Genomic DNA, 27,115 nt, shown 5'->3' with positions numbered 1-27,115 from the left:
CCCCAGCGCTGGCAGCCCCAACCTTCGCTCCTCTGACAGCCCCGAGCTCCCAAACCTGGGCGAATTAACTCGGCGCTGACTCTGGGGCCAGCACAGCTCATGGGCCACATTCTGGGCTCCCCTCCCAGGCACATTTTGGAGCCTCTGTTCTCTGAGGAACTGACCTGGCCCACCCAGGCCACCCTCCAGCCACCCTCACAGAGCAGAGAGGTACAACAAAACCACAAGGATCCCCCGAACAAAACCACACCGAGAAAGAACTAGAACAAAGAATTGTTTAATCGCTTAACCCTTTCTCTTCCAGGGACCAGAGAAACAAGTTTTCTGCTCCTTCTAATGAGGGCAGTAAGGCTCGTGTGTTACCTCTACAACTGCAGGGGCAAAGTTTACGAGATGATCGTCTTTAGTACTCAAAAAAGCGAGAAGCAATGGTCACTGCAACACTAAGAGAATCCTAGAGTCTCCTAACGGAGAGCCCATTGCTAGAATACAAAAATAAAGGAGGCATCCCTGCATATCCCAGGCTAGAAAGAGTTAACCAGAAAGAGCAGGAAGAAGCTTTCCCAAAGAGGGGGTTGAAGTAAACAGCAGAGGTCAATAAAGCAACATCTTCTCCTGACTTCCCCAGCATGTTTTTTTTTTTCCTTCACCAATAAATACAAATTCCTTGTTAACAAGCGACAAGCAGGTAATCTGCCCACAGCAAGGGGAAAAGGGGCTAGAGGCAGAGAGATTTTTCTCTCCCCTTCTCTCCTATTATTATTAATCTTCTTTTTTTTTAACCAAAGCAGCCATTAAAAACAGCAACCCACTGCAGAGGCAGGGAATCCGGTTGCTTTCACACTGCAACTGGCAGGTAAAAGAGCTGCACTGTCTCACAAGGGTAAAAAAAACCAAAAAATAGCTGCCACAGCAAAAGGTGAATGGGGAGGGAGAGGTCTGTTCTCTTCAGGGCTTTCCATCTCAGTCTCTCAGTTTAAAAATCAAAGTCTACAGACGTTGTCTACTGAAAGCTGAAAAAAAGTTTGAGTGGGAGGAGAAGAGGGAAAGGAAAAAAAAAAAAAAAAAGAAGAGGATACGTCTAGTAGGAAGCCTTAAGCAAAAAAAGGAAAGGGCAGACCATGTCAGAAAGCCACCCAAGTGAGGAGAATCTTCTGCTGCCTCTGGGTTTGGAAGAGCAGCAAATGCCGGGGGTGCACCTGGCCACGGCCCCAGCCAGGTGAACTCAACAGTCACAGGTACTGCGTGAAAACCAACCACCAAACCTGCCCGGGGGCTCAGGGACAGCTGCCCTGGGGTGCAGGGACACCGTGTGCCCCAGGGGCTGAGGGACACCTGGCCAGGTGAGCTCTGCTGGTCCTGTCCCCGAGCTGGCAGAGCAGGGAGCTGCTCCCCTGCCCCGGGGACCGAGGGCACCCCCAGCCCTGTCTCTGCAGGAGCAGCGTCCTCAGAGAGGCGCTGCCAGCTCCCTCCGCGGCTCCTCAGCTCCAGGACTGTTCTGGAAGGCAGCGCCTGGCTCAGGCAGCTGCGCTCAGCGGTGCCTGGCAGCCAGAGGCAGCCAGAGGCAGCCGGGCAGGAAGGGGAGGCCTCTCATCTTTCCACTGCAGCAACAGGAAGACCAGGGATCGCAGCACATGGAAGAACAGCACACACACATGCGCACACGCTCCCAGACACACACCTCACACCCCTGGGACCCGGGCTAACGTGTTCAGACCTTCGGCAGGAAGAGACGCGAGACAGCACAGAGCGGTTCAGATCTCCAGGGGCTCTTTGGTCTTAGTTGATAGTCCTAGAAAAAACAACCTCCAGAGGTGGTTGCAGCACAGCTGTGTAAGATCTGTGGGGTATTTAGTGTTTGGCAACTGCAAGGGGGGAAATCAGGGCTGTGTGTCACAGGAGGGGGAGGAATGGAAGTGCAGTGCTGTGTTTCCAGGTGTGCTCCTGGCTGTGCAGCCAGCCAGGGCCTGGGGAGCGGGGACAGGAAGGAGGGTTCCTGAGAGGACCACGAATCCATCTGATGTTACACCACAAAGAGGCAGGAAGGCCCACCTTGGCCAAGACAGAGCAGCTGGCTGCACAAAAATGCTGCTTCTGACAACTGCAGACTGTAGCTGTATCATTCACACAGTGACAACAGCCTCAGCTCCTGCCCAGGTGACATGGAGAGGAGAAAGTGAACACAGCTACACACCCTGGGCAATGGAGAGGTGCTGTCACCTGCCCTTCTCCTCAGCAGCTTCAGCTACACGAGTCCTGGGCCTCTGATGCAGCCTGTGCCCATTGCTGTCACCTCCCTGCATGGGCTCGGGGACCACAGGAGAGATTATCAGAACTGGGCAAGCTCGTTCTGCCCCGTGGAGCTGCACACACCCAGTGCCTTCACTGATCCCTCAGCTACGACCGGGGCACAAACCAGGCAACCTCCAGCCCTCAACACAGCACAGCTACATCTGCTGACGTGTCTGAGATGGAAGCCAGAAGAAAGATGTTATGGGACGAGTGTTTCATGAAACAGGTGTTTCATGGCCAACAGCCATAAACCAGGGGCCTCTAGACAGGCTGGTAGCACAGTCAAGCTTTCAAAATCACTGCAGTAAATTCATTCCATAACCCCTGCCCTAGGTTTGTATTTTATTCAGGAATTTAACATCCCCCCTGCAATGCAGGCAACAGCCCCTGTACCAGATCATACAGCAGCTCTGGAAAAATAATCACCAGTTACACTGCTCACAGACAACTCAAAGACCCCTGTTGGGACTAAATTCCACTAAAGGCAAACCCCGGACTGCACTGCCATGGAAGAGGAGGAGGAGGAGGAGGTGATGGTTTAGAGACGGCCGCTCCTGCCCCTGCCAGCTTGTCCTACCCTGTGCATAGTGCGAAACAGTGCAGTCATTCACCAGAGAAAGTTCAGGACCAAGGAAACTCGGTTCCCTTTCAGCCAAACATTTAGAGGAAGGAGAGGCAGTTCTGTTTTAGCTGGGCCGGCACTGGACCTGCCCCTCTGAGCTGTCTTCGTCGTCTGAGCCTGCAGCCCCAGCGCTGGTCAGTCCCGTGATCCTGTAGCCCATGTTGAGCAGCATCACCTCCAGCGGGTCCGCGTTCATGCGCCGCTGGTTGGCCTGGGAAGCACCTTCCATGTCCACCACCACGCGCCCGTTGAGGGTCTCGCTCTGCAGGACACAGGGGACAGCACTCAGCACCAAGGAGGGGCTGCTGCGAGGGAGATCCCAGTGGGGAACACAGCAGGAAAGAGCATCCAACAACGAGGGCAGCTCTTACCTCCGGCCTGGGGTTCCAGAGCCGCACGACCGGGTCGATGCCGCTGGTGGCCAGGAAGCAGTAGCTGGGATGAGGCTGGAGGCAGTTCACAATGGACTCGTCCCCCTGCAGCACACGCACCAGGTTGGTGGTTTCCTTCTCCCAGATGAAGAAGGAGCCATCGTCCGAGCCGCTGACGATGTACTGGGCGTTGCTAGGGCAGAGGAGCAGAGCCTGGGTCACCCTCCAGAGCCAGGCTCCAGCAGGCTGACAATTCCACACAGCTTCTATCATCAGCAGGCTGACACCCCTCACGCTTGCACATCCAGATAAAGCTCCCCATGCTGGTTCCCTGCATCCCCAGGAGCCCTGTTTTCAATCCCAAATGGATTTCTGAATGGCCAGCCCAACAGAACTCTGTGGATCTGCTCCTCATCAGCTCCTCATGCAGCAGCGTGGGAGGAGGGCTCCTGTCAGCTCATCCCAACCCTGTCCCCATGTCATTTTATGAACAGTAACATGGGGCTACTTCCACGGAACAGATCACCCTGCTGCTGCTCTCTCCTGTCCTGCACCCCTGCATACCTGCCAAAGAAATTGGCCTCCTTGATGTCCGTGGTGGTGTTGCAGTGGCCGCAGTACCGGAATTTGTAGTCGTAGCTGCGCTCCCTCAGCACCATCTCGTCCTCAGAGATGGAGTCCTTGCGGCCCGTGGCGCGCAGCCGGATGGGGCCTCCCCCCTTCTTGTCCTCAGCTGCAAGGACAACACGTTTCCCTCAGCACCACTGCGGGACTTCTGAGCAAAACACAGCCCAGGAGAGCCCCGCAGCCTCAGAGAAGGGTTAAGGACGATTCCAGCAGGAAGCAGGGCTCAGAGCATGAGCTTCCTTCCTTCCAGATTATCTCCTGGCTACATCAGACTCCTTTTATCACACTCTCACTCAAGAGCAAGCCAGGACCAGGCGCAAGGAAAGAACAGGCTCAGGCCAGTTTTTGTGCACAGCAACAATCAATCTCTCTCAGAAGTTGGAGCTTTACTTCAGAGGGGCAGTTTAAGGAGGCAAGTCCTTGTGTGCTCATTAGATTGCAGTGTAACCTTGGAGAAGCCCAGGAGCAGCAGCACTCACCGTTATCACTCTTGGAGAAGAGGGCAGCATTGATGTCCCTGTCTAGTGCATCGCAGGCACTGCTGTGTGCTTGTTCTGGAAACTTCCCTTTAAAGTCATCCAGACACTCCAGTGCTTCTGCCACGTACTTGAGCTCAAAGAGGCAGCGGGCCAGGCGGAAATGGGCCTTCAGGTGGCAAGGATTTAGGGATATGGCCTTCAAGCAGTCCCTCAGAGCATCGTAATGGTCCCCATCCCTGAGGAAAGCAGAGCGCTGCATTAGCCAGCCCAGGCGGCAACAGCAAACATTTTCCACTGCTGTTTCCCAGCCCTCGTTTCCCTCCACAGCTTGTTGTTTCCAGCTCTGCACACAATCCCACACCCCAGGAGCTCGCTAACAGCATTTGCTGTGGCTCGGGGGCACCACCTGACCCGGCCCAGCCTCCCCAAGGGCTCGGCAGACGCCCACAGGCAGCTCTGGGATGTGACCACACCAGGCTGCCCCGCCAGCCCTGACCTGCCATTTTAAATCCGAGAGCAGAGCTCCCTGCTGCAGCACATTTCGGGAAGTCCTTTGAAGATGGAGGATGCAGCAGCCCTCTGGCCAGGCAGCAGAGCCCTCCCGTGCCAGGCGGGCTCCCTGTCACAGCTCAATCGTGCCCCTGTGTGGACACACGGCACAGCTCGGCCCAGCCCCGGCAGGACCTCACACACAAAGCGACAAACGTCTCAAGCAGAGCCTTTTCTACCTTCACAGGAAAAATCGGTGGCGTTTCAGAAGTGATTGTTAGAGCAGATGGACTGTTGTGGGTGTTTGTGTCCTGTTCACAGCCTGAGCTCGGGGCTGGGGCAATGGGGCTGGCAATGAGGCTGTCTGCCTGTGCTCTGCAGCAGCAGGGACTGGCTGAGCCCTGCGCGGTGCCCAGCTCAGGCTGGCAGGGCAGACACACCTAGGGTGCCAGCACTGACCTCAACTGCTCACACACCTGCCTAAAGCTGCCTGGACAGAGTGCCACGGCTCCATTTGATGGCTAATAATACTAATAATAATGATAATGTTTCATAGTAACCTACATGCCCCACTGTGACTGCCCCATCCCTGGAAGTGTCCAAGGTCAGGCTGGACAGTGCTTGGAGCAGCCTGGGACAGTGGAAGGTGCCCCTGCCCATGGCAGGGAATGGAATGAGATGGGCTTTAAGGGCCCTTCCAACCCAAACCATTCCAGGGTTCTGTGCACTGCACCTGCCAAGGTCCAAAACACTCCCAAGGAGAGGATAATTTGAGATCACAATCAGGGCTCCCTACAGCACATTCCTCAGGACTGTGGACAGTTTGTGAGTATCTCCAGTAAAGGAGCCTCCACACCCTCTGTGGGCAGCCTGTCCCAGTGCTCTGTCACCCTCACAGTAAGGATCTCCTCCTCATGCACAGGTGAACAGGGAAGAGGTGTCTCAGTGTCTGGCCTTATGAAGGGCAGCTCCAAATCTTTGCATGTTTTGCAAACCATGCACCCTGCAGCTTCCTCCTGCCCAGCTCTGCCCATGAGATGTGCAGCAGGAACAGGGCTCTGCAGGGCTGCCAGGGTTAACTCAGGACACACAGCAATGGGCCATTTTTGCTCAGAGAAAGAGGGAATGCAAGCTACCTGTTAGGATGACAGGTGTCACAGACTTGCACACCTGACTGGGCTTTTCAGCTGAGGTGCTTGAGCCACCCTCAAACATCCTTCAAGCTCAACTACCAGCACTGGCAGCCCAACAGACTGGAGTGAGAATGGACCTGGTGGGATGTAAAGCAGGCTCTGCCTTCTCCCTTTGTTACAGGATTGACTCAGCTTGTGCAAAACCAGAAATCAGCTCAGAACTGCCAACGTGGACTGCTGAAAGCAATCCAGAGGGGGATGCAGTTGGCTTTTAGGAGCAAAATTTCAAAGGACAGCCTTAGAAGTGCTGGAAAATATGAGCAGCATCTTAAGGGAGATGAACAAGGGGAGGTTAGGAAATTACAGACCTTCCTTTTCTCTTGCTCTATTATTCAGAGAATGAGGCCAAAGCAGAACCTGCAGGGTTCTGAGGATGGCCTGTACCTGTTCCTGCTCCAGACATCAAGAACACCTCAGAGAGACGTGGTGGTTCAGCCTGGGTCACTGTCTGCCTCTCCCCCTGCTCAGTGCCATCCCAGCCACCTTCCCCACACTCCACAAACTGCTCCTAGCAGGAAAGTGCCCCTTTTCTGCACCTGGAAGGTATCACCTCAGTGCCATTTAAATCCTACCCCCTGCATGCCACAGAAACCCACTGTGTGTGTTTTCCACATCCTCCTGCTACCCCAAACTGTGGCAGAGCAGTAGCTGACACACTGAAAGGTTCAGATGCGCCAACACCCTTCGGGAAAAACGATTCCTATAAGAAAAATGTCATTCATGAGATCAGCACTCAGCTTCTGTGTTCCATCCCTTAATCCCAACCTATTGTTCTTCTCCTTCTGAACACTGAGGTCTTTTTGAGGCAGCTCCCAAATCTCTGCTATTGCAAAACAGCCAGTAGGCCAGTTACCAACAGTCACAACAACTGCTGGCTGCTCTTTATCTTGGCAAGGAGAGAGGAGAATTCATACTGGGGATTTCAGCAGGGAGAGGAGAAGGATATCCTCACAAAGCAAATGGAGATGAAGGACCACAGCTATTTTAAATATGTTAATGGCAAGTCATGGTACTCAGTCTTACTCTGCTCAAGGGGACAGGCACTAAAATAACTCAGCTGTATCTTGCAGATGCAGCCCTGGCCACTGGTCAGAGCAGACATTACCTACTGCAGAGGCTGACAGGGTGTTTTGCAACCAGCAGGGCAGAATCCTCTGCAGACTGCAAGGATCTGCCACCTCCCCAGAGCCCTCCCAAGGGTTTGTTTCCAGTCCAAGGAGTGTGGGTTAACTGGGGTAACACGGCAACCACCAGGTCTGGGTGTCTGCAGCGTGAGGCACTTGGATAAAGCAGCAGCAAAGCCACCCCAGCAGCCCTAAAACAACCTCCTGTCATGGGATGTTACAAAGCACAGTCACCATTACGTCATGTGTTGACAGCAGATTTAAGAGCCCTTCTTTAATGCAAATCAGAACCACCCAAAGAAACACAGACACCCTCGGAGACATCCAGAGTGCTGTGAATCAGATGTGGATTCTGGGTCTCTGTTTCAACAGGAAAGGCACAGGGTTTCACCCAGCACATCAGTAGGTGACACAACGGGCTGCTTCCCAGCTGTGCCTCCCCAGAATCTGTCCAGCACAGACTGATTTGCCACCCCTTGGTGCCAGAGGTGCCCAGCTGTGTTTCAGCCTGATTTCCCCAACCCCCAGAGGGACAGCAGGGCCCTGCAGTGGCACTGCCCCTTACCACTTGCGCTTCATGTAGGCAGCAGCTCTGTTCCCGTAGAGCATGGCGTTGTTGGGGGCCTTCTGCACAGCCTTGCTGTACAGCTGGATGGCCTGTGTCCACAGCTGGCACGCAAAGGCCTCGTTGGCTTGCTGCTTGATCCTCTCCAGGTACGGGGGCAGCTCCACCTGGGGGCTGCAGGGAACAAGGGAGCGGCACAGGTGAGTTGTACATCCTTCACTCCAGGTCACAGCCTGCAGTGCTTAGCTCCAGCTTAGCTAATGCTTGCTAAACTTCCTAACAAAAGGTTCAGGAAAAGGCAGAAGGGATTCTGGACCTGAAGAACTGGAGTTTAAGAGGAAAGTTTGGTGTTGATCACAGAATCCCACAATAATCTGGGTAGTAAGAGAATTTAAAGCCCATCCAGTTCCACCCCCTGTTATGGGCAGGGACACCTTCCACTACCCCAGGGTGCTCCAAGCCCCATCCAACCTGGCCTTGGGCACTGCCAGGGCAGCCAGAGCTTCTCTGGGCACCCTGTGCCAGCCCCCCCACCCTCTGGCAGTCTCACTACATCACTGTGACCATCATTTGACCGTTTCCCATTTTTCTTCATCTACAGAGACACACTCCAAATTGAGCAGTGGATATTTTAAGCATCAGACTTCACCAATAGGTCTTTGTTTCAACTGCATAAACAACGTTTCCAGTGCTCTTTTAGCAATGCACAACAATGCACATGCAGAAGCATCTGAGCTCACCAGGCCCATGCTCCACCACCCAAAATTCCAGCCCTGCTCCTGCTGCCGCGGTGGAGGGGCCATCTAGAGGAGAGGAGCTGAAACAGTCCCCAAAGTGACTCTGGAGGAACCCAGACTACCCATATATGGTATTAAATAAGTGTCTTGACTTTGAACCAAGTCTCATCAGCTGGAAGAAAAACAGCCACCGAGATGTGCTGCTGCTGCTCCTTCACCCCAAATGCATTTTGTTTTAAGGAAAGAAATCAGCAGGAGCAATAGAAGAGGCTCCATCCAGTCCTGGCTCCCATGCTAGGAATGGCAGTGGTGTTCCAGTGTTGCCACAGAACAATTCTGGCTGCCTCAGTTCAGTTTGCAGCATGCAAGTGCCCAAAAAACGGCAGAGGGAAGAAGCAAGGTTCCTTCACCTGCCAGCCTCTGCCACTATCAACACACAGATCCTGCAGGCCAGGAAGCAACCACCACTCAGGACACTATGCTTGGAGGCCTGGAATAATTTCTTAGGTTTGTCCACCTTAATTCATCATAAGAGGAAAAAATCCTCCCAGGATACTCTTGCCTGGTCTGACTCCTGTTCACAGCCCAGGCATGAGAGGCCAACACAGCCCCAAGGACAGAGGCCACGTGGCAATCCAGGAACGGGTGTTCAGTTGACACCTGTGTGGCAGCCCCTCGCCCTGTGAGAGGCACAGGACAAGGCCACGGAGCCCCCCAGGAGGGGCAGCTGTGCCCTCACCTCACGTGCGCCCTGCCCTCGGCCAGGCGGAAGCCGTTGCTGTGCAGATGGATCCCATTGGACACTCCATTGGTTGAGGTTTTGCCATTCTGCACCTCTGAGGGTTAGAAAAAGACATATACAACCATGCTAAGTATCAGTGTAGATTATACAAACTCAGGGTTTATTTTACAGCAGGACCAACCCAGCATGACAGCCCCATTCAGAGCAGAAACTAAATTTCCATGATTCCACCTGCTCCAGCCACCTGGATTTCATTTGTCCTCTTTATTTACAAATCTCTGCAGTGTCCTTTGCAATAAGATTCTAGATCAAAAAACCAGACACACACAGAACTAAGTGCTAAGGGAATTCCCTTAGACTGATTTCAGGCCATGGTTAGAGTATCATGGAATCCTGGAACGGTCTGGGAGGATACCAGGACCTCAACCACTCAACAGTCTGCTTAATCCTGGAGCACAGCTTTAGGCACTCCCAACTCACACATCCCCTTCTCCACAGGTCACTTCTGTCCTCATGTTTTGTCCCATTGCAGAAGGACTTTGCCACCAGGGTATGCACTGCACTGCAGAAGCAGCCCAGCAGCACCCACACCCTGCTTCATTCTCCTCCTGCACCCTGAAAATGAATTTGTGCACTACAGAACTCCCCTGTGCTGCTCGCTCCCTTTGTGACAGCATCACACTTACCCCCTGAAGTGTGGCACTTCTTTGGGAGGAGAAAAGTGTATGGTCGCTGTTTGTATGTCAGATCAAACAAATAGACCTGAGGAAAGGAAAAAAGAGCATGAGACAAGTCTGCAAAACAGAGATGCTCAAGTCAGAAATAAAAGAGGGCTCAGTAGGTACCCAGTTCCCTGTTTGCGTTTGCTATTTCCAATTTTCTCACTGGGAATTGTTTTTATAGAGGGACACACAAGGGATGGCAGCAGTAACTGGGGTGTGTCCCAGTCCAGCCCAGTTCAGAGAACAACACTGAGAAACAGGAACCTGATCTTACTCCACACCTGCAGAGTTTAAAAGATGACCTGACCACTGACCAACGTGCTCAGAAAGCTTCATATTTCAATTAAGCAACTAAGGTATTTCAATTAACACCATGATAATGAAGAAACCAAACACCTATTGACAGAAAAGAGGTGAGACACCAAGGAAAAGTCTTTCTAAGATGAAACCAGTATTTCCCAAGAAACTGCCAGGGCAGCTCTGTGAAATACTAATTTACAGCTGTACTGGGACAGGAATGGACAGCCCAGGCCAGACCCACAGCTCACCCTCTCCTAAAGGCAGCAAGTGTGAGAAAGAGCTGGAGAGGGACAAGCACAGTGCAACCTGCCCACAAGCAAAGGTCCTGCTTAATCCACGCTGATTAATGCTGTCAGGAGGATTTTCTCATTCCATTGATAGGCTTTACAAAAGATCCATGAATAACACCCAGAGCTTAAAATTAAAGCAATCAATATTCCAGGTGAAGGCCTTTGCTTCTCCAAGTTCTTATTCACTACATTCTATTACAGAAGCAGTTTGATGTTTCAAGAATGAGTTATGAAATCCTTTCTAGGTCAACAAAGGTCAGTTTCAGAACTGGTTTTGTTTATTTTCTTTCCCCTCTTCCGGAGAGTGAAATGTGAATTGGAAAACCACAACAGAACGTGGTTTAACTTTGATCAGTGACAGCGTAACAAATATATCCCTAATCCCAAGCATTTAGTCTGAATTAATCAGAGAGCAGTTTAAAATCCATCACATTACCCAAGAGAAGTTGCTGTACCTGTTTGCAACAGCACACAGCAATGTCCAGTGACCCAGGGTGAAGCCTTTCTGCCCCCTTACCTGCTCCCCGCCCATGTTGACCAGGAGCTCGGTGCCATCGGGGCTGAAGGTGACGTACGTGGCCACCAGGACCCTCAGCCTGTTGTTGTAGTCTGGGAGCTTCACTGGGAGGTGTCCTGGGGAGAGGACAAGCCCAGAGTTATTGGTTTAACTCTCAATGTTCTCTCGGTCCTAGCCCAGCTGCTCCCTTTTAAAGAGCAAAGCCATGGAGCACAAGCACCTACAGGATCTTCCATTTCCCGATGTTTATGGGATCCTTCCACTAGGAACCAGAACAGGCACAGGTGCCTTTTCACCTGGGTATTGATGCCCCATCTCTGCAAGTGTCCAGGGCCTGGCTGGATGGGGCTTGGAGCAACCTGGTCTAGTGGAAGGTGTCCCTGCCCATGGTGTAGGGTGGAACAAGGTGTGTTTTAAGGTCCCTTCCAATTCCAACCCAAACCATTCTGTGATTCAATTATTCCAATTTTGCACAGCCACCCCACATAACTGCCTTGCTAATAATGAGCCTCCAGAACCCAGCAAATCTCAGTTTTGGGGATTCTCTAGGATTTGGCTTTTGTGATTTGCAGCCATCTGCAAATGCCTCCATCCTCAACCCCCTAATTAGGTTTCCTTAATAAAGCCCTCAGCACAAGGAAGCCAAAGCTCCTAAATATTCAGCTCACACACAGGTTCTGTTCTTCAGACAGCAGATGTGTTGCATGACCAATTCAGGGGACCTGAGGAATCCTCTAGTGGGAACCATCAGGAGCAGGACTGTCAGAACTGGTCTGTTGAACATGCTGGGCTGAGATATTGTAAAAAAAAAAAAAAACAAAAACCCAAACAAAAACCCAAACATTTTGGGGTAAAACATAGTAAATAATGAGCACTGGAGAAAAATGTCATCTAGATACTGCATCACTGATTCTTTATCTGCAGGATGAGGACAAGTCACTTCTGTGCCAAAAAGATTTTGAACTGGGACCAGTTCCAGGAAAGCCTATAGAGCCCAGGTTATACCCAATCCTTCACTTTCCAGCAGGAGTGACAAAAACACATTTATGCTGGACAAAAAGCAGCAAGGCTGGCGCACCTCCCCAGTGGAATAACCTGCAATTCCATGGGATATCCCACGGAAGAGGTGCCCTGGGAAGGGGTTTGTGTGTGATGGGTGACTCTGTGTCTGCACAGTGAAGGCCCCAGGTGACCCCTGGAGCCAGACCCATACCTGCCACGTAGTACTGAGCCGCCCCGTCCGGGAGGGGCTTCTGCCGGTCACAGAACGTGTGCACGCCAGCTGAGGGGCTCTGCTTCATGCTTTTCCTGCAGACAGAGCAACAGCCTCATGGGAACCACAGCACTCAGCTGCTGCAAGCCCCGTCTGCACTGGCTTTTCTTGCCCACCCACGAGGACACAGCTGCCCACACAGCCATGGGGTCACCAGCCCCACACCTCCCTGGTGCACTCAGCCAAAAGGCTTTGGGTGACAGAAAAAACAGAGTGAAACTTCCCAGAAAGAGGAGAGTGCTGGATCCCTGCAGGTCCCTCCTCCCACCACATGCCAGCCCCAGGAGGCTGCCCCAGGGCCAGGTGCTGTTACCTGTGGTTGTGGATCATGCGGATGTCGTAGAGCCGCACAAAGGGCCCGCTGGCCCCCACGGCCAGGTAATTGTTGTCCTGGGGGTTCACTGTCAGGCACTTGGCCTCCACCAGCTGCCCACAGTACTCGGTCAGGTCTATCAGGACCTCGGAGCGTTTGCTGTTCTCCCGCAGGTCGTACTGCCTGCAAAGGGGTGGCAGTGAGGCAGACACACACGGGCTAACAGAAGCAGCAGAAGAGACTCGTGCAATGTCCTGAGCTGGGACAGCACTCACTAGGCCTTGGTACCAGGATAATCATTAAAAGCAGATCTACAATGTGCACAGATTTATTCAAGCTCCAAATTAAATTCCCAAGCCATGACCTGATCCTTTCCTGGCCTCCCTTTCCAGCAGTGAGGAAAATGGAGGAGCTGAGGAAAGTATTTATGACTCTACAAGATAAATCTTTCCAGTTTTAGGAAAGGGAGAGATGAGATTTAGCTGTCCAGTACAGAGCCTCTCTTCAGGTCTGTGCACAGCACACATTGTGATGGTTCCCAACACCAAACCAACTGGAATTCTGTACCTGATTAAGCCATCTTCTGCTGCACTCCAGAAGGTGTTTGGCCACATGGGCGCCGTGGCAATGCGCTTCACTCTGTTGGTGTGATCTCCAAACATGTGCACGGTCTCCTTGACAGTCAGGTCATGGACGTGCACCTTGGAATCTGCAGCTCCCGTGATGAGGATCCGATCCCCCGAGTGCGGCAGGAACTGCGGCAGAGGGATTGGACACTGAGCCTGCACGGCACTGGGGCTGCTCACAGGGACACCCTGGCACTCGCAGGGCAGGAACTCTGCTCCAGGAACCTGGCCTAACCCATGGGATTCCCTGTTACACAGGCCAGCATGCACGCTCAAGAGTCACCAGCTACAGCAGGACTCGAGAGTGGCTTCATCACACATCCCAGTTTGCCACAACCATTTCCTTCCAATTCACTGAGAGAATAAGCCTGGGACCTTCATAAACTAACTTCAACATTAGATTTAATCCTTTTCTCCATAATTAGAAATATTTAACTTTTGGGGGAGAAACTGTTTGCAGGAAAATGTTTCCTAGCAAGGATTTATTATTTTACTGCTCAGATTGCTGTTTCTGTTAGCTGCTCATTCCTTCTGAGCACATACCTTGACAGAAAAGATGTTTGCAGTGTGTCCTGTGTGCATAGAAAGGAGTTTCTTGTGGTGCAGAGGATCCCACACAATGGTATGCTGGTCATCAGAGCCAGAGGCCAACAAGCTGAAAGGAACAGGAGACAAATATGCACCATGAATTCTTCTGCTCCACACCGTGCCCAGGTCTGTGGAGCTGTTTGACCACAGACATCCATTAAGTTAATTCAGCCCTAACCAGCCCATTTCCTCTCTTCCCTCAGCTCTCTGTTCTTGCTGCTCACTGTGCACCCATCCCTCCAGCCAGGTCTAGGAGCTAGAGCAGACAAAAAGCAATTCCACAGAAAGCACAGCTGACTGAAGGATCTCACCCACACTGTGATGGGAGAACAGGAGTTTTGGTCAACAGCAAAATGCAGGGTCTCCACCTCCCCACTACCTGGCTGTGTTAACTGCTCCACACCATCTCTGAAGCCCAGCCAAGGCACCCACTCCCAGGCTCCAGAGGTGCCCAGGCAGCCCCAGGGCTCAAGCGGTGAACCACAAGCTGCTTTTAAAGGCCTTGCAAGGTGCTCTTGGCCTTGTCCATCCATCTGGACCAAAGGAATCTGACATCTGCAACTCTCAGCCCTTTTAAACTCAGCCATTCTCTTTCAAGCACATGAAATTTTCACTGGTAAATAATTCTGAAGAGTATCAGAGGGCAGACTTTGGACATTGTAAGAGGCATGTGCAGAAATACCCACTCTTCCTCCAATGCACTCATTTCTCACACAGAAACTCTTCATTCCACTTGGTTACTGGAAGTTGCTCTTTAGTGCCCCTCTAAAATTGCAGAGGGGTGGATTCTCCACCTCCTTCCCTTGGATATCTGTCCCCCAGCAGCAGCTTTGAACAGCGTGGTGAAGGGGGGGGAAATGTCACCACCAGCTGGGCAAATCCTAAAGATCCATTATAATCCATAATACCACTTAAGAGAAGAGAAGCAGCCTTCAATCGCCACTTCTTAGTCTGACCATTTCCCTTCTGAACTCACTAAAGGGGCATTTCTAATAATATCCAGATATATTTAACAAAATAAAGCTTCTTTTGAAGCGTGAGCTCTACTACAGCTCAGAATTTGAGCTTGAGCTCCACTTTACTAGAAATGGGAAGCAGCTGCTTATGATAACATGACCTACATCCTACTCTTGGGAAAACCTGGGGTTATGGCTTTGCTGATTCCCCAAATGAAGCCACATACTTACTCTCCTTTTTCATTCCATTCCAGACAGTTGACACACCCAGAGTGACCCTGAGGGAAGGAGGCAAGGGAAGATGGCATTAGTCAAACTTCAGATGTATCAAACAGAGCTGTCCTGAGACGAGGACACACTGAGCTCCTCACAAATAACTTCTTCCAATAAAAGCAGGTTTTTTTTATTCCAGCCCTGCAAAGAACTCCAAACACTTGGTAGATAAGCACCTCCAGAAAAGACAGACATGCTAGAGCAGTTGAGGTAGAAAAGGCAAAATGAAACAAATAGAAAAAGGTAGTGTTGAATAAAATGGCAGTTTAGTCTCAGAGGCTACAGCTGAAATCAGGCTGCACACACGGAAAGGTGACTTTGCTTCCAAAGCCCTTGGCTAGGCTGACAAATTACATGTACAGGCACTCTGGGAACACAGGGAAAATGCACTTTTGATAGCTCTGTTAGAAGCACCTTGCTGCTGGGTGACTACATCATCCATCTTCATCCACATTAACCAACGACTGCACCAAGAAGTGGGGGAGTGCTGAGCACCATTTATGTGGGAGATGTGATTCAAAAGGGGGACAAAATAACCCTTTTCTCCCCCAAACCAAGATAATTGATGTGTTAGAGGTTGCCTCAGTTGGGTGGAGCAGGGTGTTGAGGGTCTGACCCCCAGATGGGGCTGTTCACTTAACATTTCAATGATCCCTGTGGGTCCCTTCCAACTCAGAATATTCTGTATAATCTTAATATTTTCTAAGGTATGTCAGAGTGCACTACAACCTATTCCATTAGAGCTGAGCACGTTGAACAGCTGACAATTGTCTTCTTCAGGCATCAGTGCTGAGCTGAGGTGGTGCCCACGTTGTTAAAGGTTCTCCTCCAGGTGCAGCAGGCAGTGCTGAGAGATGAGGTGGTGCCCACCCTGTGAAAGGTTCTCCTCACGTGCACCAGGCAGTGCAGAAAGCTCACGCAAGCTCTCTCTGAGCTGCTCCTGGCTCTGATGCAGTTTGAGGGACCCGATAAACCGGAGCAGTTCATGCAGTTCAGCAAGGTGCCCCCCAGGAGCTGGTTTCCCCCTGCACACCCACCTGCAGCTCAGCCTCCAGCCCCAGGCGGCGGATGAAGGGGTCGGTGACGTGGTAGTGGCGCTCGAAGCCCAGCGCTCCCCTCTCCTGCAGGGGCAGAAAGGGAGCGTGAGCACACTGAGCATGGCACACAAACACTCCTCCTGCCCTTTCAGAGAACATCCTTCAGCTTTAAAAACCACACCAGGTATTGGGGGGTCCACAGGTCCTGGACTGTAGTAGGGAGTCACAGAATCCCAGAACGGTTTGGGTGGGAAGGGAGCTCAAAGCCCCTCCAGTGCCACCCCTGCCATGGCAGGGACACCTCCCACTGCCCCAGGCTGCTCCCAGCCCTGCCCAGCCTGGCCTTGGGCACTGCCAGGGATCCAGGGGCAGCCACAGCTGCTCTGGGCACCCTGTGCCAGGGCCTGCCCACCCTCACAGGAAAGAATTTGTTCCCAATATCCCATCTAACCCTGTCCTCCTTCAGCTCAAGGCCATTCCCCCCTGTCCCATCCTTGTGACAAGTCCCTCTCCAGCCTTCCCCTCCTCTGAACATGTCCAGGTGGGCAAATCTTAATCCTTGTCCCTGAACTGATTTAAAATGCTGTGTAAGTCAGTGCCAGGCTCCAGCTGAGGAGCCAAAACCAGCTCTGGGAAGCCCACTCTGAGGCAGAGTGAGCTGACCCTACCTGGGGCCTGAAGTAGAAGATAGGGAAGAACTTGGGAGTGGCTGCTACTGTCCCTTGGCAAGGATTTCAGCAGGAGCTCCGTGCTGAGCTGCCCAGGAGAGCTGTGCCGCTGCAGAGCCTGTCCCAAGGCAGCAGCAGCAGCAGCACGGGGTGAGGAGCTGGAGTGGAATTGGCCAGCTGCCCTCAGGGATGGGCTGTTCGTCAGGCAGGAGCAGAGCTGCAGTGCACAGCCTGTTCCAGAGGGATGGGAACAGCTGCCACAGAACTGCGTCAGTACAAATGAAGGTGAAGGAAAGCAGGACAGTTGTTTCCCCTGTGATCTCACAGGGCTCACAGATGCATCAGCAGATGGCTCTGATGAAAGAAGGCCAACTGCAGAGGCAGCAATGAAGAAGAGAGAATGCCAGTCAGATTTTGGATGGAGCATCTAAATGGAGATTCTTCCCTAGGACTTGACCCAGTGTGGTCTCACTCCATGCCACACTTGTCAACTTAATCCTTTGTCACCAGCATTTAGAGATGGGAACCCCAATGTCAAAATCACCCTGGTGGTGCCCAAAACACCACCCTGGTGGTGCTCAGAGCCCATCAGCAGTCCCAGAGCACACACAGAAGCGCTGAATTCCCTTCCCAGCCCAATGTTCAGTAATGAACTCCACACACCAAAAGCTATTTGAAGACAGAATGGAGAGAGACATAAAAGGATTGGAGGCAAAACAAACCAGGCTTTTTGTAGGAGCTTCCATGACAGACTTCAAACTCCTTGATGTACTTTTGTGGAGAGCATTCCTGCAGCACTGCAAGGCCCATGCAAGGTGCTGCAGGTGTAATTTTGTGCTGCTGCAGCCCCAGTGGCTTTGTGAGGGCTCTGGGGTAGGATACTGCTTTTCCTACAAGGAACTGCCTGACTTAGCAATCTTCCCAAGGTCACAGTCAAAGTCTGACAGAGCAGACAGACTGAGACAGTCCCAGGCTAGGGCTCAAACCACAGAACCAGCCCTTCCTTGTTAGGGCAGCAAAACAAATCTCTGCACATGGATTGAATTACAAGCTTATAACTGAGTTTGGTACCAAACTGCAAAGTGAGCACTCGAGCTCCCAGTTCCTTATTCTGGCCACTCACAGATCCCTTTCCTGAATGCTGATTATCAGCAAAGCTGCAAATGATTTCAGGCCTCTGAGTCCCAGCAATAATTGCCTATTGTGTCTGCTGCAGCCAGTCCTTTCACGTTGATATTCCACCAAAGCAGCCATCAGATGACTGATCCCACCACTGCACAAGTTTTTTTTTTCCCTACACAAAGGAAGCAACACAGCACTCTCTAAAGAAAAGGAGACAGAGAGGCCGTGACAGAGATCATTAGCTTTACTACAGTCAGAAATACCTCTGATGGCAAGATCACACGGGGAGAACACAGAAAGCAGAGAGGGAAGCTGGCTAAGGGCCTTTGTGGTGCCCAAACACAAGCAGCTCCATTTCTCTCTTCAACTCAGAAGGAACAGAGCTGCTGATGGCAAACCAGCCCAGGGAGAGGAACTGTGCTCCTGCCCTGCCAGACTTCATCCCAGCTCTCCATTAAGGACAGTGACAGGTCCTGTGTGTTTGTTCTCCTAAGCTCCTTACAGGGCTTATCAATATGTAAGTAACAGATCTGGTGCCCAAGCAGAGGCAGCACCACGAGTTTCCTCCAAGGCTCACACCTACCTTGATCTGCCTGTGGATGATGTCTCTGGTGATGTTGGCTTTTGCCATCTTCTTGCAGTGGGGCAGACCAAGAGAAGCAGTGGGAAGAGCTGCTGTGCATCCAAGCATGCCAGGGTCCACGCTGAGGGTGCTCAGTTACCTGCAGGACACGGGGACACAGCAGGGACACGGCGCTTTAGGCACTCACACACTGCCCAGCTCCAGAAACACAGGGGGCTGACAGCTGGGAAACCGGGAACAGGGCTCCTGAAGAAACCCAGGGAAGAAAAATGGAAGAATGAACGTCTGACTCAAGGCTGTTCCTGGTTTGTGGAGAAATTCAGGATGAGCAGAATTCCAGGACTGTATCAGCCTGGAAAATCCATGTTTCTGTCCCAGCAGAGCAGTCTCCTGTCCCAGGCTTCCCTCCCACCATTCCACGACCACTCATGTCCAACGTCATGTTTCCTAAACTCTAAAAAGGTTATACTGTGAATAAACACAGCATTGATGCTTTTGGCCACATCTCTCTCATCTACTACATTGGATTATCAGCAGAACACCCCCAAAATATCCAAATGGCATAAACATTCCTTGGAAATCACAACATGAGGTCACAACTGAACACCTAATTACCTCAGCAAGAGAAAAGAGGTGACCAGTTAAAATTGAATTTCCAGGAGAAATTAAGAGTCTTGCACACCCTTAATGGAGTTTAATGTAGTAACCTAAATAACTGAAACCCCATGGAATTGGCTACTTCTGCTAAAAAAATATTCAAATTGCAGAGTGATGGTCCCAACCCCGAGCCGGACAGGCTGCCTAGCAAAGGATCAGTCAGATCAGAGAAATGCTGCAATTCCCCCAGTTTCCACCCCACAGCCTGGCCCATTCAGACATTTCTACAGCTCTCTTTAACATAACAAAAAGAATAAAAATGAAATTTCAAACACCCATTTTGTCCTATGTAACCTTCTAGTTTAAAAACATTTCCAAGCAGAACAAGCCAAAATTTTCCTCTTCTAAATGAGGAAATGCTGATTCATTGAAACCAGAGCATTTCACAGAAACGCTGCAACAAACAGGAGTCCCGGCAACCCTCATCTGGTTCTCTGCTGCCACAGGAGGGCTCCCAGTGGCCCTCCTGTCCCACCCAGTGGGATTTCTTGTCTCCCTCTTTGAGAGCAGCTGTATTTGGCTCTTAGGGCCCCACCATGCCAGCGCCAGGCAGGCTGTCACCTCCCCACTGACAAACACCCCACTGCCCTTTTGGGAGTGTTTCTGTCACATTTCCCACCTCTAGTTATGGCTAATTTCTAATCAGCTCCTTTCTCTTCCAACAGCACCAAACAACCTCAAGGACACACGTGGGAAAACGCATGAGCATGGAAAGATCCACATCTCCCATATACAGCCATAAATAACCCACACCAGGAGGCCAATCTGGAGCTAAATAAGTCACTGCAAAACCATTAATACCCCAAAACCCCTCTGCACACACAGAGAGAAGGAACAGCCAAGCCCCCCAAAGCCACCACTCCTTAACAGACTGTTAGAAACTCTGTTTTTCAACAGAGACTCCTCTGTGCAGCATTTTCTACCTTGCGGGACATCCTAACTTTACTTCTTGAAAAATACAGGCGAGGAAAATCACCCAAGAAATCAGACCTTGGGTAACAGGCGTGGATAAACCCAGTCCAACAGGAATGCAGGAGCCCCAGGTGTCTCTCTTTCCAGGAAAGCGCTTCATTTGGCAGCTGGATGCTGCAAAAGGCTCAAAGGTCTCCCAGATTCTGTGCCTTTGCTTGGCCAAGAAGGCTCCAAGAGCCCTTCCTCCTTTCCCTTTGCTATTTTTTGGTGCTCAACAGGTATTCCCCAACTACAAAGGCTCTGGCAACCTTTAAATTACCATGGAATCACAGACAAAGGAGTAAGAAGCCGAAATTCTCATTCCAGATCACATTCTGAGCATTAGCCACAACTGATTACAGCCCCCGACTCCCAGTCTCCATGGAGATGACAGTGACCTCCTTCAAAAATTAAGTAAATAAATAATAAACAAATAAAACAAATATTAAGTGTTCTTAACACTAAAGACTATTGACCCCACCACTGTACAGGCAGATCCAGCCTCCAGTTTCAAACTGACCCTGGAATAAAACAAAATCTCCCAAGACTTTTAGATCTCATGCAAAATACACGTAATAAAAATCCGACAAAAATCAACTCTGCCTCCCAATTTCTTAGACACAAAGGCCTCCAAACACAAAGTCCCTCCAAAGAGTCTGTCTTTGTCACCACTAAAGGAATTGGAAACTCCTTGGAAGCTTCCACCATGGAAATTGGTAAAGAATGTTCCTCTTTAGGCAAAACCACCGTGCAAATTCTGCTCTAACCCATTCTTGCAGCTTTTAACTGACCCGGCACAAGCAGCCCCCGGTGGCACGAGGGACGGAGTCCCAGAGCGAGGGACGCCTCAGGACAGATCTGCTGCCACCGGGCAGAGACAACCCCAGCCCCGGCTCTGTGCTCCAGGCCAGCCCTGGAACGAGCTGGGCTGCGGAGGAGCTGCTGCCCTGCAACAAAACCACCCCATCCCATGGCCCGTGGCCTCTCTGGGGCTACCCCTTGCATGGCACCGGGGCACCAAGGTTACTCTATCACCCCTCAGGGACAGCTCTCCCTCACCCCTCACTGCTCCAACCTGGAACAGCCCGGACAGGACTGAAAACCTGGGGTGCAGTGCCAGCCTGTGCTCCCACTGCTCCCCGAGCACACAGAGAGAGAGAGCAGGACTCCCACCTGCAGCTCTGCGCTCTCCCTGCCCTCTGTGGCCACACAGCACTGCAGGGCACAAGCGGGGCTTTCGCAAGGCTAAACCACAGTCAAAAATTAACAAGGCACACATTGCCGTGGGCTCCAAACTGGGCAGGCTCTGTTGACACTGACAGCCACTGAAAAGCCCCTTAAGCTCCTGGGAAAGTACACTTCCAAAGGGTACTCCAGGGCATGGACAGGAACACTCACGCCGAGCCTGGAAACAAAACCTCCGCCCTGATAGCACAAATAATTCCATCAATTTAACATCAAACGCTCCCAACATGGCCTGGATTTGGGGGATTGCTCCTTGGCTGGACTGTATTTCCCTCTCACGGAGCCACCTGAGCACCTCCCACCCACAGCACAGGGGGGCAGAGCCCCAGCCCTGGCACCAGCACCCTTTGGGAAAGCTCCATCCTCCCCACGGGGCTCCCCAGAGCAGCAGGACTCCCAACACCAGCACTTCCCAACAAGCAACCCCATTCCTGACCGCCTGCATGTGCCCAAGCGTCTCAGGCTCCACACTCAAGGTCACTGGAAAAAAGCAGCACTGCACACCACGAGCCTCTGATACACCGCTCATCCCAAGGGAGGATTCCACAGACCCTTCCCTTCAGCACCTGTAAATTATTTCACCCAGACCCTTCCCTTCAGTACCTATAAATTATTTCAGCCCTCCAAACACCACCCGGAGCCCACTCTGAGAGGCTTCTTTATCCTCACAACTTATTTCCCTGCCCTCTTGACTTTCCAAGAGGTCACAGACCAAATTAAAATATATAAAGTGTAGACAGCTTTTTTTTTTTTTTTTAAGAAAACCTGAAGAACCAAGAGGGAATGCCCTGGTTAGCAGCAAACACCTTGTTAAAAGAAGGTTTTTCTCAGCTGAAGGAGCTGTCAGGAGCTCCCCAGGACAGATGGCTGGAGCAGGGAGCAGGAGAAGGGGTGAGAGGGGAGCCCTGGCAGGGGCAGCACAGGGGAACTCTGACACACTCAGGGCACTCGGTGCTCACAGCTCAGCCCTCCCACTGCAATCCTGCCTCCCTGACCCCCAGCTGACACACCCACAGAAAAAGGAAGAGAGCAGAGAACCCCCAGCACCAAGATCCACACGGGCCAGCAGCTCCAGGAGGAGAGGCTGACCCCCTGTCCAAGGAAAGCGGCTGCAGCACGCCCAGCAGGGCAGGGAACGGCTCTGGACAAGGGACAGGGAGCAGGGCAGGGTCACACCCAGGAAAGGGGAGAGGAGCGTGAGGACAGGGCAGTGCTGGGGTGGGAAGGGGAAAGGAGGCAGAAAGCAGGAGCTGTACCTGGCAGGGGTGGCACCAGCAGGAACAGGGCCTGGGGAAATGGGAGCGAGGGGCTGCGGTGGGAGGATGGATAAGGGAGAGATCCCTAAAGGCAGTCAGACTCCTGGGGGGAAGGGACACCGGACAGAGCCTGGGCTGGGGGGAACTGATGGGAAAGACAGGGGTGGGGGAAATGTCAGCAAAGGGAGGCAAGGGGGCTCGTGGGGATGCAGCTGTCAGGGAAGGGGTTGGGGCCTGCAGGGCAGGCAGCTGACAGGGAAGGGGGTACAGGAACGGCTGACAGGGAAGGGGCAAGAGCTGTGTTTCACTGGGGAGGAACGGGGGGCACCGGGGGCAGAGCTGCCAAGGAACGGGGGTACCGGGGGCAGAGCTGCCAGGGAGCGGGCACCGGGGCCGGCGGACCGACAAGGGGCCCGGCAGATGTAGCTGCGAGCGAAGCGGGCATGGGGCGCAGCTGCCAGGGAAGGGAAGGGGGCATCGGGGGGCGGCGGGCACGGAAGGGCTCGGGGGTGGGGGGCTCTGTCAGGGCGGCGGGGCCCGTCCGGCCCGCGGGGGCCCGTTACCTGTCAGGCCTGCCGGGCGCGAGCGCAGCGGGCACCGGAGGCTGCGAGGCTCCATCCATGCGGGGCAGAGCGGGACGCAGCGCAGGGGCCGCGGCGGGGCCCCGGCCGTGCCCGCCGCCCCCGGCCCTCGGTACCCCCGCCAGCTGTCCGGGGCTGCGCTGCGCCCCCCGCCGCCGCCGCGCGCTGCGCATGCGCCACGCCAACTGCGCAACCGCCCCCCCCCGCGCGCCGCCGCGCCCCGCCCCGCGCAAATGGCGTAAATCCCGTTCGTGAATGCCGCCCTTTCCTGCCCGCCGCCGCGCCGGGACTGACAGCTCGAGGAGGCAATGGGAAGGGAGGAAACTGACCAGGAGAGATCCGCCAATCGGCGCCGAGGGGGCGGGAGCGTGGAGGCGCGAAGGGACTGCTGGGAGATGTAGTTAAAGGGAAATGATGGCCGCCCGCTCCCCTGCCCCAAACCTGGGGATTAGAGCCCCAAACCTGAGCTCGGACCGCTCCACAGCGGCCAGGACGGTGAACGGCCTGCAGGGGAAGCCAAGAAGGCATGAGCTGAGGTCACTCAGTTTGTTCAGCCTGCAGAAGAGGGGGCTCAGGGTCCCGTTCCTGTCCCTGGAAATGTCCCTGTCCCACTCCTGCCATGGCAGGGACGCCTCCCACTGTCCCAGGCTGCTCCCAGCCCTGTCCAGCCTGGCCCTGGGCACTGCCAGGGACCCAGGGGCAGCCACAGCTGCTCTGAGCACCCTGTGCCTGCCCACACTCATTTCATTCCCAAAATCCCATCTAAATTTACACCCCACCAGCTTTAAGGCTATTCCTCCTTGTCCTGCCTCTCCAGACCCCTTTAAATAATCCGTTTTCCTTGAGCCAACCCTTGTTGGCTCCTTCAGGTGCTGGAAAGCTGCAGTTGGGTCACCCTGAGGCTCCTCTTGTCCCCACCCCGTCCTGCAGCCTTTGCTCCGGGCAGAGGAGCCGAACCCCCCGATTCTGCAGGGACACCCCAGGACCATCCGTGCCAGGCTGGCTGAACCGCCCGGCCCTTTGGCATCTCCCCTCCCTGCGGCAGCACCGAGCTCGGCGCTGCTCGGAAAACAAAACTCTGTGTAAAATAAAGCGCAAAGAGCCAGGCGGTGGCAGTGTTTGCAAAACCCTTCCCACCCGCCCTGGGGACACTGAGGACAAGCCAGCCCAGTCCCGATCCTCCTAATGAACCCTCCCAAAACGGGGAGGTGCGTGAAAGAAAGCAAAACTTACCCACTCACCTCTCCTGTAATTTATTTCTACAATTAAGCATTCCTGAAGCCTGCTAATAAAGCGTAATGAATAGTTTAAATTTTCATTTGGAACTTAATTCCCTGGCTCCCGGATAATCCCAGCTGCACGGCGGAGGAAAATTCCTGCTTGGTCATTCCAAAAGAAGGAGGAAAAGCCCCTTAAATCAGAGACATCGGGCCCGGGGACTCCTCCTCGCACCTCCAGCCTCATGAATGGCAGCTGCAGTGATTTGTCTCCATCCTGCAAGTCATTAAACCAATTCAGCTGCTGTCAAAGTCCTCCACGGAAGGTAATTGTTAATTGTTGCCTCTGCATCAGTCCAGATTCTAATTAAACAAATAATAACCGGGATCCATCCTCACAAAAGGGTTTTATCTTCTTTCCACAGATGCAATCTCCATGGGGACCCAAAGCTCCACGCCGAAAATTCAGATGCCCTTGACATGGAAGTTTTCCTTGCTGGTGCAGAGGAAACTGGGCCATGGGAGCTGGATTTTCTCTCAGGCTGGTGACAGGAGTGCCAGGCTGGGCCCAAGCAGGACTTGCTGGTCCTGGCTGTCAGAGCTGGAGTTGGCTGGTGCAGTGTGAAAGCTGGGGAATGCAAACAAGGTGTTCTCCCAGCAGCGCAGCTCCTGCAGGAGAGCCACACCTGGAGAGGATCTTCGTGGAACAGGGCTGTGGCTGTTCTGAGGAAAGGTGCAGGGAGCAGGGAATAAACCTGCCTGAGAGCCTTCCCTTTTCACAGGGTTGAAATTTAAGTAATACAAAAGGTATTTTTAATTGTTATTATTAATTTTAAAAGGCATTTCAATAATATATTTTAAAATTAATAATAATTTAAAATAATGTATTTTAAAATTTATAATAAATTAAAATTATTTTAAATTATTTCAACAATAATTTTAAAAGTCACCAGTTTGCTGGCGACTTTCCTGTCTCCTTTTCTATCCTCAACCTACACAGAAGAAAAAAGGGAATTCAGTGTAAAACCCCCACAACACGCACACAAAGTTCAATTTCACACCCCGTGCCACAGTTAGGACGTCCCAGGGTGAAGATGCAGTTTCACAGACACGGATCTTACCCTGTAAAGTGCTTTGTCCTGCAGACACCTGGAGCTGGACTGGGATTTGTCTGCAGGTTAAAACAGGCCAGAGCAAGGAAATCTCCACTTGGCCAAGAACCTGCACCAACCCAAATCCTTTGGAGCATTTCCAGCTGTTCTGTACCTGCTCTGCTTCCAGGAACTGCCTCGGGAGGCCAAGCAGCCCCCGGGGTTTTGCCCACATCACCAGCTCAGGCTTCTCACCCAGATATGACTAAGCCCTTCAGAACGAGAAACGCTCAGGGTTTCTTGCCTAATTGCTAAAACAGATTAATCTGGCTGCCCAGCACACGGCCAAACGGAAAAGAGGAATTGACACACCTAGCGTGTTCCTGCTGGGGCTGATGATGTGCTTTAATGGATGGGTCACGTTTGGGGATGATTTTCCATGCTGCTCCCCTCCCGCCCTCCCTATTCCCTGCATCCTCTGACCACTAGCGCTTTGGGAGGATTAAATCAAGAGTGTAGCTGGGGCAAACCAGCAAACGTCACCTTCAAAGCTCGAGGCTCAGCTGCCACATGCCATGGCAAGGGCCCATGCACTTCTCACAAGAATTAAGGGCTGCATCTTTACCAAAAGGCCCCTCAGCTCCTGAAGTTTGGGCAGCAAAGCAGGTTTGGGTTGTTCTGATCACACACCTGCGACAGCCAGGGTGCTGGAGGAGAGCCAAGAAATCAGGGAGGCTGAGCCGGCCGCGGTGCCAGCGGCCCCCCCAGGCTGCTCCAGAGGTTTCAGCGGAGCCTTATCAGATTTCCTGGTGACTCAGAGCGAGCGAGCGAGCGAGCGGTCACCGGGGAGAAGGGCACGGGCTCGGCTGTGCCCAGGGAGCTGTGCCCGTGCCCCGTGGCCGGTCCCGCAGGGTGCCTGGGCACCCCTGTCCCTGCCAGCCCCGGTGCGCGGCGCAGAGCCCCCCGTGCTCCCCGACAGCAGCAGACACCTGCCCCACATCCCGCTGTCCCGCTGTGCTCCGGCACCCGCACCGCGCTTTGGGGCTTGGATTCCCGCACAGCTCCGCTCCCTGCGCGGCCCCCGCTGCGCTTCCCCCCGAGCCGGCCTTGCAGAGCGCCCTCTGCCCCCGGGGCCCTCTGCCCCTGCACCCCCTTCCCCTGCTTCCTCTGCCCCTGCACCCACCTTCCGCCCCCTCCCACCCTTTTCCTTTCCCTTTTCCCCTTCCCTTCCTTCCCTCTCCCATCAGCGCCCCCAGCTCCCTTTCTCCCCTCTTATCCCCCTGTCCGCTCCCCTCGCACAGCCCCGCTGCGCTCCCGGCCCCGGCCCCGAGTCCATCCCCATCCCCATCCCATCCCGTCCCATCCCATCCCCATCCCATCCCCATCCCATCCCATCCCATCCCCATCCCCATCCCATCCCATCCCATCCCCATCCCCATCCCATCCCCATCCCCATCCCATCCCATCCCGTCCCATCCCATCCCATCCCGTCCCATCCCCATCCCCATCCCCATCCCCATCCCATCCCCATCCCATCCCATCCCATCCCGTCCCATCCCTTCCCCGCCCTCCCCGCCGCTCCCCGCCCCGCTCCCGCCTCCCGCCGCC

General features: G+C 53.2%; 1 protein-coding gene and 1 long non-coding RNA gene across 2 annotated transcripts; both read right to left on the bottom strand.

Annotated features, from left to right (window-relative positions):
- Positions 1-261: 261 nt before the first annotated feature.
- WDTC1 (WD and tetratricopeptide repeats 1) lies at positions 262-23,285 on the bottom strand. The gene is made up of 16 exons (XM_063177693.1): positions 23,182-23,285; positions 18,510-18,648; positions 16,137-16,220; positions 15,058-15,104; positions 13,826-13,937; positions 13,224-13,411; positions 12,657-12,839; positions 12,284-12,378; positions 11,071-11,186; positions 9,928-10,003; positions 9,239-9,335; positions 7,763-7,936; positions 4,392-4,627; positions 3,850-4,018; positions 3,286-3,478; positions 262-3,176 (listed from the first exon to the last, which is right to left on the bottom strand). Exons 2-16 carry the CDS (start codon positions 18,615-18,617, stop codon positions 2,979-2,981), a joined length of 2,076 nt encoding a protein of 691 aa, XP_063033763.1. The 5' UTR covers positions 18,618-18,648; positions 23,182-23,285; the 3' UTR covers positions 262-2,978.
- A 1,143-nt stretch (positions 23,286-24,428) lies between these two features.
- Positions 24,429-26,395, bottom strand: LOC134429911 (uncharacterized). Its single transcript, XR_010030681.1, has 2 exons — positions 25,538-26,395; positions 24,429-25,134 (listed from the first exon to the last, which is right to left on the bottom strand). It is a non-coding gene; the product is annotated as an uncharacterized LOC134429911 (long non-coding RNA).
- Between the last annotated feature and the right edge of the window lie 720 nt (positions 26,396-27,115).

This window comes from Melospiza melodia, chromosome 27 (assembly GCF_035770615.1).
Source record: "Melospiza melodia melodia isolate bMelMel2 chromosome 27, bMelMel2.pri, whole genome shotgun sequence".
NCBI classification, from domain to species: domain Eukaryota; kingdom Metazoa; phylum Chordata; class Aves; order Passeriformes; family Passerellidae; genus Melospiza; species Melospiza melodia.
Note: the sequence above shows the minus strand (reverse complement) of the source record. Positions and strands in the feature narration are given on the sequence as shown.

Bases quoted from the DNA above. Each gene is read 5' to 3' on its own strand.
- WDTC1 (XM_063177693.1), bottom strand. From the start codon at position 18,617: ATGCTTGGATGCACAGCAGCTCTTCCCACTGCTTCTCTTGGTCTGCCC. The intron at 12,379-12,656 runs GTAACAGCACCT...CTCTGTCTGCAG, and splicing joins CGCATGATCCACAACCACAG to GAAAAGCATGAAGCAGAGCC. The intron at 7,937-9,238 runs GTGAGGGCACAG...TGTTCCCTGCAG, and splicing joins GAGGGCAGGGCGCACGTGAG to CCCCCAGGTGGAGCTGCCCC.